The sequence below is a fragment of the Aotus nancymaae genome, unplaced genomic scaffold (assembly GCF_030222135.1).
Source record: "Aotus nancymaae isolate 86718 unplaced genomic scaffold, 86718_ANA_hifiasm-v0.15.2.pri h1tg000059l, whole genome shotgun sequence".
Taxonomy (NCBI): Eukaryota; Metazoa; Chordata; class Mammalia; order Primates; family Aotidae; genus Aotus; species Aotus nancymaae.
Genome location: NW_026988473.1, coordinates 3583156 through 3598367, shown reverse-complemented (window position 1 = coordinate 3598367; position 15212 = coordinate 3583156). Strand labels below are relative to the sequence as shown.

The 15212-nt window shown below is 54.7% G+C and overlaps 1 protein-coding gene across 2 annotated transcripts in view; it reads left to right on the top strand.

Moving 5' to 3' along the window:
* PACS1 (phosphofurin acidic cluster sorting protein 1) overlaps window positions 1–14832 on the top strand; it is a 173828-nt gene extending 158996 nt beyond the window's left edge. Inside the window, exons 12-24 of one of the 2 annotated variants that reach the window (XM_064364727.1) lie at window positions 662–777; window positions 915–1050; window positions 2281–2385; window positions 3029–3135; window positions 3858–4012; window positions 4205–4315; window positions 5400–5502; window positions 5988–6030; window positions 9009–9051; window positions 9349–9484; window positions 11572–11798; window positions 13044–13163; window positions 13299–14832. In XM_064364727.1, coding sequence (XP_064220797.1) covers window positions 662–777; window positions 915–1050; window positions 2281–2385; window positions 3029–3135; window positions 3858–4012; window positions 4205–4315; window positions 5400–5502; window positions 5988–6030; window positions 9009–9051; window positions 9349–9484; window positions 11572–11798; window positions 13044–13163; window positions 13299–13414 — 1518 coding nt within the window. In that variant the 3' untranslated portion in view covers window positions 13415–14832. The remainder of the gene's footprint in view (window positions 1–661; window positions 778–914; window positions 1051–2280; window positions 2386–3028; window positions 3136–3857; window positions 4013–4204; window positions 4316–5399; window positions 5503–5987; window positions 6031–9008; window positions 9052–9348; window positions 9485–11571; window positions 11799–13043; window positions 13164–13298) is intronic. The other variant, XM_064364728.1, reaches the window with a different exon arrangement.
* The last annotated feature ends 380 nt before the right edge of the window (window positions 14833–15212 follow it).

The following is a 15212-nucleotide window of genomic DNA, read 5'->3' as shown; positions in this document are numbered from 1 at the left end:
TCTAAGCAGTACGAAGTTGCTCACATTGTTTGGACAGTGTTATGATACGATTCTCGTTGTGCTTTAGAAAGACAGCCTTGACATGAGCAGGCAGGATAATTTGAAGAAGGGGAGCTGAGGCTGGTGAAGATTGTTGAAAGTGATCTGAGGAAAGGCAAAGGCCTGGGCTCAGAAGATGGGATAGAGAGGGTGGATGTGAGAGTGAGGCCGGAGCAGGGACAGACAGCAGTGGCATGGGGATGAGCAAGGGTGAATCTCAAGGGAGATGCTGGAGTCTTTGGCCAAGGTGAGAAATGGGGCTGTGGCCCTCTCTGGTCTTGTAGATCAAATGAGATCTGGTCAGGGCACCAGGGAGATGCATTTAGGGGTCCCTCTTCTCTCCTGGAGATGGTAGGTTATCAGTCCACTCTTCATGTGCCAGCAGGTCATTGGTAACTGGATATTTACTGGATTGGAGCCTACGGTGCCCACACAAGGTATATTCAGTCACAGGTGAACAGTAGCAATTTTCCATCAGCTGAGGCAGGAGCTTTAGGGCCACGTGCTTTCAGAAAAAGAGAATGAATCTCCTCAGGATGGTGATGGGCCCTGGCCAGTCCAAGGAGGCTCCTGGGTGGTCACTGAGTGGGAGGTAATCTTCACTGCTTCTTCTCCGTGGTAGGAAATCACTGACCAGGACATGTTTGGAGATGTGAGCACGAGTCTGGTTGTGCCAGAGAAAGTCAAAACTCCCATGAAGTCCAGCAAAACAGATCTCCAGGGCTCTGCCTCCCCCAGGTACTCCAGATGGGAAGGAAGCAGAGGGTACACCTGCAGCTATGCTCAGCATGGGCTTCGGGGCCAAGGGAAAGCGGGGCTGGCAGCTTTGGGGTTGGAGGGGCTATATCACCACCCTCTTTCCACCTCCCTGGCAGCAAAGTGGAGGGGGTACACACACCCCGGCAGAAGAGGAGCACGCCCCTGAAGGAGCGGCAGCTCTCCAAGCCCCTGAGTGAGAGGACCAACAGTTCCGACAGTGAGCGCTCCCCAGATCTGGGTCACAGCACACAGGTACTTCCAGGTCCCCCCAAAACAGCAGGACCCTCTGAGATTTCCTGAACTTCAGGCTCTGTTGTCGGCTTCCTTGGACAGTTAGTTGGAGGGAAGAGGAATACTTGGAAATACTCCGAACAAAAACTGTTGAAGAAAGACTAAGTAAGAGAGGTCTCCTATATTTCTTACTTAGTGCCATTATGGAATTGGCTTCCATGCTGACCTCTAGGGAGCAGGCATGGGAGCCAAAAACACTGTGTGGTCCTGGCCTGCCATGGCCGGGAGTGGCGATTCCACACCTCTGGTGTCTCTGCCTCCATCAGATGTCAGTCTGGAGGTTATGCAGTGAATCCATTGTTCCAGCGGACAGCAGCCTCTGGATCTTATGGGACACCCTGACCCAAGCTCCCGACCTGAGTACTGCTGCGATCGGTCATCATGCTCTCAAGCCTGGAAGCCAACAATATTAAACTATTCCAGTGGAAGGACTTGAGAGTGGGCTGGAAAAGAAGTCCGAAGCAGCTGGGTCTCGGGAATTGTGTTCTCTTTTTGAAAGCCTGTCTTGTCAGAGGTCTGGGGCAGGGATTTTCCCAGCACACCTCACACAGTTCCAGTTCTGCTAGGGTTAAACAGCCAGCCTGTTCATTCCCCTGATAACTTATCAAGTGCGTTGTCATTGTGCCCTCCTGAGCTCCATGCTATTACATGGCTGAAAATGAACTTGAGACTAGAATAGCCCAGTGCCTGGGGTGAGGTATTGTCCTTCTTGTTAATCACTGTTCCTGAAATACCTTTTGTTCCCTCAGACAGCAGGTCCCCACATAGCACTTGCTGCCACTCTCATTATTTCTCTCCCCACTGCCCTCGTTTCCGTTTCTCTGAGCACCTGCTGGCCGCCCTGTGCCCCTCCTCTCCTGGTTCTTACACTGCTGCCCCTCCTGCCATCGCACCATTTCCCATCCGTGAGGCTTGCTGCGCCTCCATCCTCTCCGCCTACCCTGACAGGACAACTGCTGTGGCTTTGTTCCTGATCTCTGTGTGTCCTCTAAGGACTCGCTTTGCTGCTTCTTTCTTCTCCTCTCCATCGTGGTCTGGCCAGCAGGAGACTGAGTCTCCCTCCTAAAGTCCTGGTATCTGTTCTCTCTGAACACCCCTGCTCCAAGGACTCTCCTCGCACCAGTCCAGCAGCCCTGTCCTCAGGCTCCCTGGGGACTCCCTAACAAGAGACACTTTCTTTTGTTCCTGCAGATTCCAAGAAAGGTGGTATATGACCAACTGAATCAAATCCTGGTGTCAGATGCAGCCCTCCCCGAAAATGTCATCCTGGTGAACACCACTGACTGGCAGGGCCAGGTAAGTGCTGAGACTGCGAGGCCATGTGGGGTCCTGAAGGGCAGGCAGTGCATGGGGAGGTGGTAATCTCACCCCTCCGTCAGCCCCCGTCTTCTCTGAACTGAGCCAAGAACTCTGAGTTCTAGTCCCACTTCTGTCATTGTCCAACTTGCGGGATCTTAAGTCACTAACTTTGCTATACCTCAGCTTCCTCATATGTTTAAAAAAAAAAAAGCAACCGTAACTCCTCCAGGGTGCCACGTGCATCAGGCAGCATAGCGGAATGGAGGCCCCTTGAGAGGCACCTGTGCTGTGACCTCCAGGGCTGCCCCCATGAAGGCAGGTCAGCAGGGCAGAGCATCCCTGCCTGCTCCCTCACCACTGTCCACCTGGGTTAGACATTGGTGCCAGGGACACCTGGAGTATCCTAGCATGTGAAACCCCCTAAGCCTTCCCATCTCTCACACTCTGCATGTCTCATGGGTCTGGCCCCACCCTCTCCTTACTGGCAGTCTGGAGACCTGACTGCCTTTGCCCAGCTTCGATCTGAACTTCAGAGGACAGGGGCCCTGAAGCTGGGTCTGGGCCTCGCTTGCCTCTTGGCCCTTGTGAAGGAGTGACATGTTCTCACCTGTGTCCATGCTCTCCTCCCTCCCTGTCCCAGTATGTGGCCGAGCTGCTCCAGGACCAGCGGAAGCCTGTAGTTTGCACCTGCTCCATCGTGGAGGTCCAGGCTGTGCTGTCCGCCCTGCTGACTCGGATCCAGCGCTAGTAAGGGCTCTGGCCTCCCCTCTCCTGCCCTTAGGAATTCCCTCTGACTTCGTCTTCCTGTGCTGACTTCTAAGCAATGATAGAACCTCCTAGCCTCATTAGACTAAGAATCTGCAGAGGCACATGTTTTGGAGGGTAGTGGCAGCAGGCTGTGGAGCTCAAGGCCCCTGCAGACCCCAGAGGATTAGGAGTATAAATACCAACTCCTGTGCTCCCTGCCTCCCTGCCTGGACTCCTGCCAGGCCTTGACTTGCTTTATCCTCTTAAATCCATGATGAAGGAGAGAACATGCAGGTTTTAAAAAGATCTTTTACTCCTTCCAACTGCAACAAGCTGCTAGACAGACAGTCGAGAGTCAGTGCTTCCCCCACCCTCAGGGCCTTCTTAAAGGGCCCGAGTCCCTTGCCCTTGCCCTTGCCCTTATCAAAGAGAACCACAGATTCCAGGCCTTGGGGGCACGCACCCTGCAGGCATCCCAGGCACACTGCTGAGTCAGCTATTCTCTCTGCTCCATGGGCAATGCCCTCTGACCCTGGATTTTTCTCTTGGTTGTGAAAGCACTGTGGCTTATTCCCTGTATGATCTTTTCTGTATTATTTTGTGGATTGGTTTGCTTTTCCCCTGTGGGTTGTCAAGATCACAGAAAGTCAGCTCAGGGCCTTCCACTAGGCAGGATCCTGACACCCCCTGAGCATGACTGTGACACTCCCCTTCCTCCCCAGCTGCAACTGCAACTCTTCCATGCCAAGGCCAGTGAAGGTGGCCGCTGTGGGAGGCCAGAGCTACCTGAGCTCCATCCTCAGATTCTTTGTCAAGTCCCTGGCCAACAAGACCTCCGACTGGCTTGGCTACATGCGCTTCCTCATCATCCCACTCGGTAAAGATGGGCGGCACCAGGAGGGTGTCAGGCATGTGGGTTCCCTAGACAGATGCCTTGTCTAGAGCAGGACGGTGGGTTTGGGGCCTAGGAAGGGACAGTCAAGGAGACCAAGGCCATGGCCAAGGACAGTTGCTCCCACACCATCTCATCTCCTGACGAATCCAACACGTCTGCTTTTCCATCTACCAGGTTCTCACCCTGTGGCCAAATACTTGGGATCAGTTGACAGTAAATACAGTAGTTCCTTCCTGGATTCTGGCTGGAGAGATCTGTTCAGTCGCTCAGAGCCGCCAGTGTCAGGTAACGACCCCATGTAAAGAGCTTCTTCTCACCCCTGGGGTCCACAGTGCCAGCCCTGGCTACAGGAGGAGGCTGGGCTCATGCTGCTTTTCTCCCTGCAGCTCTCACCTTCCAGATCCTTCTGCCCGTTCGTTTTTCTATAAGTGTTTATTAAGCAGAGGCTCACTGTGCACAGCCCTTCCACTCTGCCTGTTTTCAGCCTCTGCTATTTGCTCTGCCTCTATTCATCTGGAAGGAACCAGGGCCCTGCTGGCATGGTGGACAGGGCATCTCTCATAGAGATGAAATACAAGGAGCAGAGAATAGCTACTAAGCACTAACTGGATAAATGAATAACACCACACCAACCAGGTGCTTTCTTGAATATCAAATAAAGGTGGCAGGGGTCAAGGGCGCAGTGGCTCACACCTGTAATCCCAGCACTTTGGGAGACCAAGGTGGGTGTTTCACTTGAGCCCAGGAATTTGAGGCCAGCCTGGACAACATAGCAAGACCCTGTTTCTACAAAAATACAAAAATTAGCTGGGCATGGTGGTATGCGCCCTCCCAAGTAGTCCCAGCTACTCGGGAGGCTGAGGTGGGGAACTGCTTGAGACCGGAAGGTTAAGGCTGCAGTGTGATCATGCCACTGCACTCCAGCTGGGCGGCAGAGTGAAACTCTGTCTCAAAAATAAAATAAAAAAATAAAGGTGGCAGGGATCAGAATGAGGTTGAGGTTTTCCAGGCTAAGTAGTGAGGACCTGGCACAGCTGAGAAGGAGGTAATGGCAAAGGTCCGTGGGGCGAGGCTCCTGCCACCAGATGGGTATGTGCAAGGACAGATAGGAGCAAGTGGACATGAGAAGAAGGGTGTGAGTGGCCCAAGAAAGAGCAGGGCTTCGAGGAACTGCAAAGATTGGAAGGGGTTATGGTTAAGACCATCCCTGGGCTTATGAATCCTTCAAAACAGAAGGACGATAGAGCCCCATCCCTCACTCAACTCCTAGAGTCTGACAGGTCTCAGGAAGAAAACCCTCTCTGAGAGCATCTGCAGGTTTGCCGGCTGAAGTCAGTGGGTAGTTAGTGATCTCTTGGCTTTTCTGCAGAGCAACTGGACGTGGTGGGGCGGGTGATGCAGTATGTCAACGGGGCGGCCACGACTCACCAGCTTCCTGTGGCCGAAGCCATGCTGACCTGCCGGCATAAGTTGTAAGTTTCACTTTGAGGGGTTTCTTAAAAATAAGTGGGGTGGGTTAGAGTAATCTCGGGTCTTCCTTGCTTTTTCACATTTTCCTTCTCCACACGCTACGTTCCTTCATAGGAACCCAAAAGGATGTGAGTGGCTTTACCGCCACCTCCCCAGCACTCCTTCCTTGCCCCGGGCCTCCCACCCATAGGAACCTGAGTTATTCAGTTTCCTTTCCTGCCCTTCAGTATGAAGCAGCCCATCCTCGTAGCTGGAACTCAGACATGGGAAGCAGGGAGCGTAGTCTGCATAATCAGGTCATTTGCCCCCATTTTGTGAGCTCCACATGCACAGCAAGTCCCAGACCCTCCCAGTGCAGCCCAGGATGTGATGGGCGCAGGCAGCACAGCATCCTGGACTCTGCTGCAGCCACAGTGAGAAAGGAAAGGCCCATTCCCAGCACCCCCGTCTCTCCTGCTAACTGAAGCTCTCCTGTGTCTCCCAACAGCCCCGATGAAGACTCCCATCAGAAGTTTATTCCCTTCATTGGCGTGAGTACTGACTCCCTCTGCTCAGCACCCCACCTGTTCACCTGGTCTTCCTGGTCCCCTTACACAGGAAAACAAAAGATTCATCTAGAACAATGTTCTCCAGACACCGGAGATTTTGCCCCCAGGGGCTACCTGGCAGTGTCTGGAGATGTGTTTGGTTGTCATACTGGGGGCACCTGGTGGGTAGACGCCAGGGATGCCGCCTATCATCCTCCAGTGCACAGGAGGTCCCACAGCAGATAATGGCTCGGCTCCAAGTGTCAGTAGTGTGGAGGTGGAGAAACCCTGGGCCAGGACATGGATTGGGCTGCCCCTTTTAGTGTCTGCCTTTTCCAGATCACTGTCCCTGGGTCCATCACGCGTGTCTACTTTTCGTTACACCAGTCCCTGACCTTGGTCCCTTTGCCAGGGGAGTGATGTCCAGAGCGTTGCTCAGGGGTAAGGAGCTGCCTCGGCAGCAGTGGAAGGAGGCATTCTGCAGAAAAGTCTGAAAACAGATACTTCTGTCTTCATGGTTAGATAGACCACTGAGAGGAAGTCTTTATTCTTTTCTATTTAGTTGAGGAGAAATCTCTATACTAGTAAACTTTGAAAGTCAAGGAAGAACCCTATGGATGTCTCTGATGGCAGGTGCGCTGCCGGCCATCTGTTCATTCAGGAGCAGTTGGGCCACAGGCGCTGCCTGACCTAGGGAGGGGCCCAGAGGGAGCTGTGCAGCCCTGCCAGGGGCTGGAGCACGTCACCGAAACAGGACTGAAAACTTCGATTTCTACTTACAAGAGCTTCGCATTTCCCTTCCAGACCAGCTTGTATCATTTGGTTGGTCAGTTGGTTGGTTGGCTTTGAGACAGAATCTTGCTCTGTAGCCCAGGCTGGAGTGCAGTGGTGCAATCTCGGCTCACTGCAATCTCCACCTTCCGGGTTCAAGCAATTCTCCTGCCTCAGCCTCCCCGGTAGCTGGGATTACAGGCACACACCACCATGCCTGGCTAATTTTTGTATTTTTAGTAGAGATGGGGTTTCACCATGTTGGTCAGGCTGGTCTCGAACTCCTGACCTCAGGCGATCTGCCCGCCTCAGCCTCCCGAAGTGCTGGGATTACAGGCATGAGCCACCTTGCCTGGCCCTGTTTTTTATTTTTCATTATTTATTTATTTATTTATTTATTTTGAGATAGAGTCTCACTCTTGTCACCCAGGCTGGAGTGCAGTGGCATGATCTCAGGTCACTGCAACCTCTACCTCCCAGGTTCAGATAATCCTCCTGCCTCAGCCTCCTGAATAGCTGGGACCACAAGTACACACCACCACACCTGGCTAATTTTTGTATTTTTTTGCTGAGATGGCGTTTTGCCATGGTGCCCACGCTGGTCTCAAACTCTTGGACTCAAGAGATCTGCCTGCCTCAGCCTACCAAAGTGCTGGGATTACAGGCGTGAGGCAATGCACCCGGCCAGTTTGTATCTTCTTCTGTAATTTCCTTGAGGCTCCCTGTTAGCTTCTAGAAGGGGAGGGGCTCATGCAGATGAGGAGACCTCCTCTCCCTGCTCTCTGCACATCACATCCAAGATGTGAATGTCTTGAGTGATCTTGAGATACCTGAGCTGGGAAAATCTGGCAGTCCCTTCTTGTGCCGTGCAGAGCCTCCTGTCCTACAATCCAGCCAGTCCCTGGTTAGCCCCTGGGCTGCTCCCATAGCCACATTATAGGCCCCAGGACCATGGCCGGTAGTCATGGCTGGCTGTTTGACACATCTTCGTAGAGCTGTGAGTTACTTCTCACTCAGGCCTTGCAACCGAGAGAGAGAGATAGATAACAAATTTTTTAAAAATTGAAAACCAAAAGAGCTAGCAACCTCACCAAATGCCAGGGAAACAAGGAGAGAAGGGGACTTGTGTCCAGGAAACCTCAGAGTGGCAATTTGTTCCTCTTTGGGAATCAAAATAAGGGTCCATAGAGAATCGGGACAGACCTCAGCGAACATAGCCTTGCAGTCGCAGCAGCCTCAAGGCAACCAGCTGCAGGCCTGTGTGGTAGACTTCACTTCTCCAGACTCTAGCCCTCTGGACTCTAGCCCAGATGATCCTTTGCCTGGGACTGGGCCCAGGAGATAGGGCCTGGTACTTCACCTGTCACTTCAGACCCCAGCCTGGATGCTCACCTAATCCGTGGCTGTGTTCTTTTCTAGCCACTGCAGGGCCCAGGCTGTCCTTTCTAGAATTCTCTATGGAAAACTGAAAATTCTTAAGGAATCCCTCCACCCTCGTTCAGTACTCCTCCAGACTCCAGGAAGACCAGAGAGGAGAGGGCTGGTCTCCACACCTTAGCGCATCCACTTGGCCTTGCGGACACTCCCACCTGGCAGAGATGGAGCCATCTTCCTAGGCCCTTTGCCCATAGGAGCTTAGAGAAATGTGATCAGGACAGTGATCTTGCCTTCAGCGCTTTATCCCCAGAGCAGACTGCGAAGTCTCGCACACCCCACCTCATTGTTGCGACTGTGTTTTGTTTTCTTTCCCTCCCTCCCACAGCTGGGCTGCTCCAAATTTTATTTATTTATTTATTTATTTATTTAAAGATGGATTGTCACTCTGTCACCTGGGCTGGAGTGCAGTGGTGTGATCTCAGCTCACTGCAACCTTCACCTCCGGGGTTCAAGTAATTCTCCTGCCTCAGCCTCCTGAGTAGCTGGGATTACAGGCATGTGCCACCATGCCCAGCTAATGAGACAGGGTTTCACCATGTTGCCCAGGCTGGTCTTGAACTCCTGACCTCAGGTGATCCGCCTGCCTCAGCCTCCTGAAGTGCTGGGATTACAGGCGTGAGCCACCGTGCCCGGCCCAGATTTGCAAAGATATTAAAGTTGACAATAAAATAATGTATAGTGATGGCTCTTGTGCCAACCATCTGTTTCTGGTTGGATCGGAACATGCCTGCTTTCACAGGAGGATCAAATGAGTGTCTCTTCTTTCCTTGCAGGTAGTGAAGGTGGGTCTGGTTGAAGACTCTCCCTCCACAGCAGGTGAGCCTGGGCTCCCTTGCTCCGTGGAGTGAGGGTGGTGACCTCCCTGTCTTCTTTCTAGTCAAGCAGGCCTGAAGTTAAGGGTCTGGATGTCCTGAGGGAAGTCAGAGCTTGAGCAGGAAGCCTGTGGGCACCCTCACTCCCCCACTGCTGGTGGTTGGAGGTGGTGGGGAGGAGCCTGGGGCTGAAGGAGGATAGCAGGCCACCGTGTTGAGGGAGGAACCCTGGCTCCTTGCCATCACCAAGTCAGGGATAGCTTCCTCTGGCCAACTGTGTTTGTCGTTTTTCCCCTGACAGGTGATGTGGACGATTCTCCTGTGGTCAGCCTTACTGTGCCCTCCACATCACCACCCTCCAGCTCAGGCCTGAGCCGAGATGCCACTGCCACCCCACCCTCCTCCCCGTCCATGAGCAGCGCCCTGGCCATTGTGGGGTAAGGCTTCTGCCCGTACCTGCCTGTCCTGCCATGCCTTCCATCAGGCCCACCCGGCTGATTCCAGTGAGGTACACGGGCTTGGAAGGCAGCCACAGGAAGCTTGGCATGGTGGTACACACCTGTGGTCTCAGCTGCTCAAGGCTGAGGAGAGAGTATCGCTTGAGCCCAGGAGTTTGAGGCTGCAGTGAGCCATAATTGCACCACTGTACTCTAGCCTGTGTGACAGTAAGACCCTGTCTCTCCAGAAAAACCCCAAAACACTAAAGTTAGAATTCAGAGACGTCACCATCCGGCCTGGCTACGGGAGGACACTTTCTGGCCTGTTTCACAGTGTTGGGTTGAATGAGACCATGTTAGCAGAGAGGCCTGTAGACTGTAAAGTGCTGTGCAAGTGTCTTTTTATGGGACCTCCCTGGTGGTAGAGAGAGCATGGCACTTGGGAAATAAAACACATGAGGGCTTGAATGGCTCTGTCTTCTGTCCACTGGCTTAGCTTGGACAAGTTATTGAACTTCAGTTTCATCTAATGAAAAGAGGTGAAGTGGCTGACTTGCAGAGCTGTGAAGCAGGTTACATAACATGAAAACTGGGTGTGCTGGCTCAGCCTGTAGTCCTAGTCACTCCAGAGGCCAAGGCAGGAGGATCACTTGAGCCTAGGAGTTAAAGCTAGGCCTGGGCCACACAGTGATGTGGATTGGGCTGTCCCTTTTAGTGTCCTCCTTTTTTCTTTTTTAGAGACGTGGATTGTCTTCTTTGGTGACAGTCAGAGGGCCTCTCTAAAGGAAGCAATCCACGTCTCTAAAAAAGAAGAAAAAAGGAACATGCGTGTCAGCACCTGGCACAGTGAGGCGGCCCTGCTGAGGTGCTGGAGCTGGAGCGGGAGCGAGTGCCAGAGCCCGGGTTCAGGCTGAATCTCAGACCGCTGGAAGTGGTGATACAGGAGGTGGCCATGTCTTTAGGATCTCAAGTATCTAAAGTTTAGATCAAAGGTCCAGGAGCAGGGGCAGAGGGAGGTTGGAGGGTGGGCTTCTGACAAGAAGAGGCTGAGGTGAGAGGAGAGCAGACATGGTCAGCACTGGGAGGGAGCAGCCTTCCTTCCCTTCCCCCACGTCGCCGCCTTCCACCTTCGCCTCTTCCCTTTCCTTGTAGCAACAGCGAGGGTGGCATTGGCCGGTGGCTTCCCCCGAAGTGCCAGTGATGTGTGGCACGAGGCCTGCCCCAGAGCTAGAATCCCAGTCCCTGGTCTCACTCACCCTCTGCTTCTCCGGGTGCCTCCCCTCTTCTGGAGGGGAGAGTGGACGAAAGGAGGTCAAGTTCTGCCCCGGGGACCTCAGCTTCCTGGAGGCATTTTCTCTCATCTCACCCCACAGCAGAAGGGTTTTTGTCGAGCATGGATTTAGGGAGCCTTGGTACCACCCCTTCCCTCCACCTTCTTTCCCTTCCAAGTTAATCTTATTTTTTAATGGAATCTCTGAAATGAGGCAGAAAGAGAAAAATCAGATGACTTCCCTAGCCTGTGTACCTATTGTGTCTCCTTTCAAGACACATCGGCCCTTTTCCCAGGAGCTAAAATTATCACTGAGCTGAGTGCCATGAAAAGGAGAAAGCCACAGGTCGGGCAGGCACCTGTCCTGAGGCTGCACTGGAGCCGCCTGCGGGGCTTCTCTGGCCCAGGTGCTCTCTCCAGCCCAAGGCTGTTTGGCCCAGGCTTTGCCTGCTGGGCAGGGGTGTGTGTGTGTGTGCGTGTGCACGTTGTTTGTGTATTTGTGGGTACACACATGAACTTAAATACACACACTCTTTCTTCCTTCATAAAGCTTCCTTCTCTGCTGCCCTCATCATCCTGTGAGGCTTTTATTTGGTTTCCCTTCCGTGATTTGGGCCTTTATTCCTCCCCGGCTTTGTTCTCAAATCAGCCTGATTCACCTCTCCCACACGAGCTGCTCTGTGTGGCTGGAGGGAACAGAGCCGCGGCCTTTCTCAGCCTGTCCTCCGAGGGGCTGCCACGGCTCCCACCCCATCTGGCCCATGTAGTTGGGAGCTGACAGCAGAGCAGACCTCTCCTCTTTGTTTCCTTTCCTCAGGAGCCCTAATAGCCCATATGGAGACGTGATTGGCCTCCAGGTGGACTACTGGCTGGGCCACCCCGGGGAGCGGAGGAGGGAAGGCGACAAGAGGGACGCCAGCTCGAAGAACACCCTCAAGAGTGTCTTCCGCTCAGTGCAGGTGTCCCGCCTGCCCCATAGTGGGGAGGCCCAGCTTTCTGGCACCATGGCCATGACCGTGGTCACCAAAGAAAAGAACAAGAAAGGTAAGTGCCCTCAAAGCCAGGGGCCACCAGGCCTCCCATCTCCTCTCTCAGGGCCTGGGAAAAAGTCTGTTATGGAGAGATTTGGGATGAAGATGAAGCATCCCCTGGTGTGGCCTGGGGTACAGAGGGGGCAGTCCCACCTCACCTTGAGGGACAAGGCCATTCCTTCTATCATGCAGGAAACCAAGGCTGCAGAGAGTCACTTGGTCACTCTCTGCTGAACTCCAGTACCTTAGGGGCTGAGGCAGCTGCCACTGTGTAATAAAGGGGGCCTTTCTGGCCACTGCCATCCGGGATGGACTGCAGACAGGAAGGGGCCTCTTATACCACAGCCCCGGGTCCCTGTGGCGCAGGAGCAGAGCACTTGCATCCAATCCTGGAGGCCACTCCAGAGACACTTCATGAGCAGAAGGACGTGGTTGTGTTTTAAGATTAAGGGGCATGCAGTCCATTCTAGATGGAAGAGGTAGCTTAAGCAGCTGGAGGGAGAGTTGGAGCTGGCCTGGCTCCTGTGCGCGGGAGTGAGGCAGGAACCCCACAGCCGGGCCAGTGCTGAGGCAGTGCCTGCCACCGTTGGTGGGGGACCCGCGACTGGCTGTGCACCTGCAGCACTGGTGTGACCCGCCCCTGCCTCCTTTGGGTGCTCCCAAAGCAGCTGTGCCTATTTCTGTGCATGCCTCCCCTCTGCAGAGTTCCCCTGGGTGGTTAGGCAGGGGGCTGTGCTAGGCCCACTGCCAAAACCCACGGCCTGCAGCATGGAGACTTGCCAAGAGTGGCTGCCCGCTCAGCGGTGCCCTCCCTGTCCTTGCTTCTGTTCTGGAGTGGGGGTGGAATGGGGAGCACTCTCCGGCATCCCCAGGGCAGCGTGAGGACAAACTCATGCTGCATCGGCTCCTGCACAGAGCACACATCCAACAGGGAGGCAGGTCCCGGCCCCACAGGCTGCCTAGAACATTCCAGCTGGAAAGGACTTCAGAGACCATCTGGACCAAGGTCTTCACTGAACAGGGGATGATATCGAGCCCCAGGGAGAGGAGTGGGACCTTAGCTAAAGTCACCAGCCCAGTGCTGGGACTGACTCAGGAACCTGAAGATCCTGACCCACAGCCCGGTGCCAGGGAGGAGGCAGGGGGTTGCAGATCACCTCCCCTCACCACAGGAAGCAGGGGACAGTGGGGGCTGGGGAGGAGAAGGGTGGCGGCTTCCCCAGGAGCTGGGATAGAGGTGGCCCTGCTTGTTTTCCAGTTCCTACCATCTTCCTGAGCAAGAAACCCCGAGAAAAGGAGGTGGATTCTAAGAGCCAGGTCATCGAAGGCATCAGCCGCCTCATCTGCTCAGCCAAGCAGCAGCAGACCATGCTGAGAGGTGTGAGGGCGGGCAGGGTTGGGGAGGAGGGTGAGAAAGGGACTGGAGAGAGAGGCAGGTGACGGCCCTCCCCGAGAGGCCCTGGGGAGATGACCTGAGCAGCCTGGTCACCCCTCCTCTCCCTGTCACCCCCAGTGTCCATCGATGGGGTCGAGTGGAGTGACATCAAGTTCTTCCAGCTGGCAGCCCAGTGGCCCACCCACGTCAAGCACTTTCCAGTGGGACTCTTCAGTGGCAGCAAGGCCACCTGAGGCCCTGTCTCCCAGCCACTCTCCCTCCTGGCACTGCCACCAGCCTCACCGCCTGCGGGCAGGGGGAGGCCAGCAGGCCTGGGCCCAGCATCCCTTCCCTGGCACCAGGGTCTGCCTCTCACTCGCCCAGGTCCCGAAGGACACTGCCACGGGATGCCTCCCCTCCTCTTCAGCCCACCCCTGTGCAGCCCCTCCTCATTCCCGCTTTTCCCCTTCTCCCACCTGCTCCAGGCCCAGGGTGTGTTGGTTTTGCCTTCTGGTGCCCATAGTCCCCGGGACTGAGTCCTCCAGGCCTTCCTTCACCCAGCTTCCAACCTCTTCCTTGTGGCATCAGTTCCCTTCCTGGAAATGGGAAAGCTGGAATCCTGGTCCCCAGCGGGAGAGCCCAGTCCTCCCCCAACCCCTCCAGCTACCAGGGTATCCTCTAAGGCACAGCTGCCAGATCCCCTCACTCTGCCGCTTCCAGCAGGACCCAGGGCCACGTTCCACTCTTGTGGGATTCTCTGCCTGCCCCAGAGCTTCCCAGGGGAGGGTAAGGGAGCACCCTAAGCCCACGGGACCTTGGCTCCACAGCTTGCAGGGGCAGAAGGCAGCTCCCCCACCTCTAGGACACCGTCGCTATGGTGACACAGTGTTTCTGGGATGGAGGGGCCTCCCAGTCTCCCCCCACCGCCTGTGCACGACTTCCTCACCACCCCCAGCTCCCCTGAGATGTCGTGTGTGTCCTGAGCGTTTCTTTGGTTCTTTGCACGACCAGTCTCTTAGTTGTACTGTGTGATGCACCCTGTGCACCAGTTACTGTCTTTGTGGCTTCCTCCCTTGTCGATGATGCTCCTGTCTCTACCTCCCAGCCCCTCACCCAGCACAGCTCTGCCTGGATTGGAGAGATGGGAGGCAGACCCCCACCACCATACTGTCTATGGCCTCTCAGACATCCCCTTTATCTTCTGTTCATCTCCCTCCTCCCACCATGTCAGTTTGTCTGCCTTTCCCTGCTCTGTTCTTCCCTCTCCTTAGGTCCTAGCGTGGGCCCAGACCCATCCTCCCAGCCAGGTTTCCCTCCAGCAGGCTCATTCCCTCCCTCTCACCAACTCGGGGTGTGAGCCCCTCAGCCTTGACCGTCCATGTTCTCAGGAGTGGCTGAGGACACAGGGCCCCAGCCCTGCCCTCTGCGCCCCACCAGACCCTCTGGATCTTTTCTCTTGTCCTCTCACCCCTTCCCAGAAGTTTTTGCACAGAACTTCATTTTGAAAGTGTTTTTCTCATCTTCCATACCTCCCCCACGCTCTCTTCCAGCCCTTCCCATGGCTCAGCCCTACTGTCCTGAGCGTCTCCTGGGCCAGAGAGAGGAGATGGGGGTGGGAGGGACTGAGTTGATGTTGGGTTTTTCATTCAATAAACTGGTGATTTCTTACCGACTGCCTTGGGCTTCTGTGCCCCTCACTGTGCTACAGGAGCTGCCCAACCCCTTCTGCACCATGCAGCCCAACTCTGGTGAATATCTGCCGGGAACATGGGCAGAAACAAGCGCACTCCCCTGTTCTCAATCATGGAAACAGGCATGAAGGTGTCTCACCTGGCATGAGGCAGGCAGAGGTCAGAAACAGGAAAGAGATGCCATTTCCACACCAAAAGCCCTTTTTCCCCCAGGAACCCAGCATCCCCAAGTCTCATCTCCTAAGGCAGTGGTGTGTTGAGGGTGGCTTCCCCACTTCTGATCAAAGGTCAGAATTTAGCTTCTCTCCCCTGCTCCAGGTTGGTGAAGTCTGAGCAGAGGGGTCTTTGCCTCTGCAGGTGG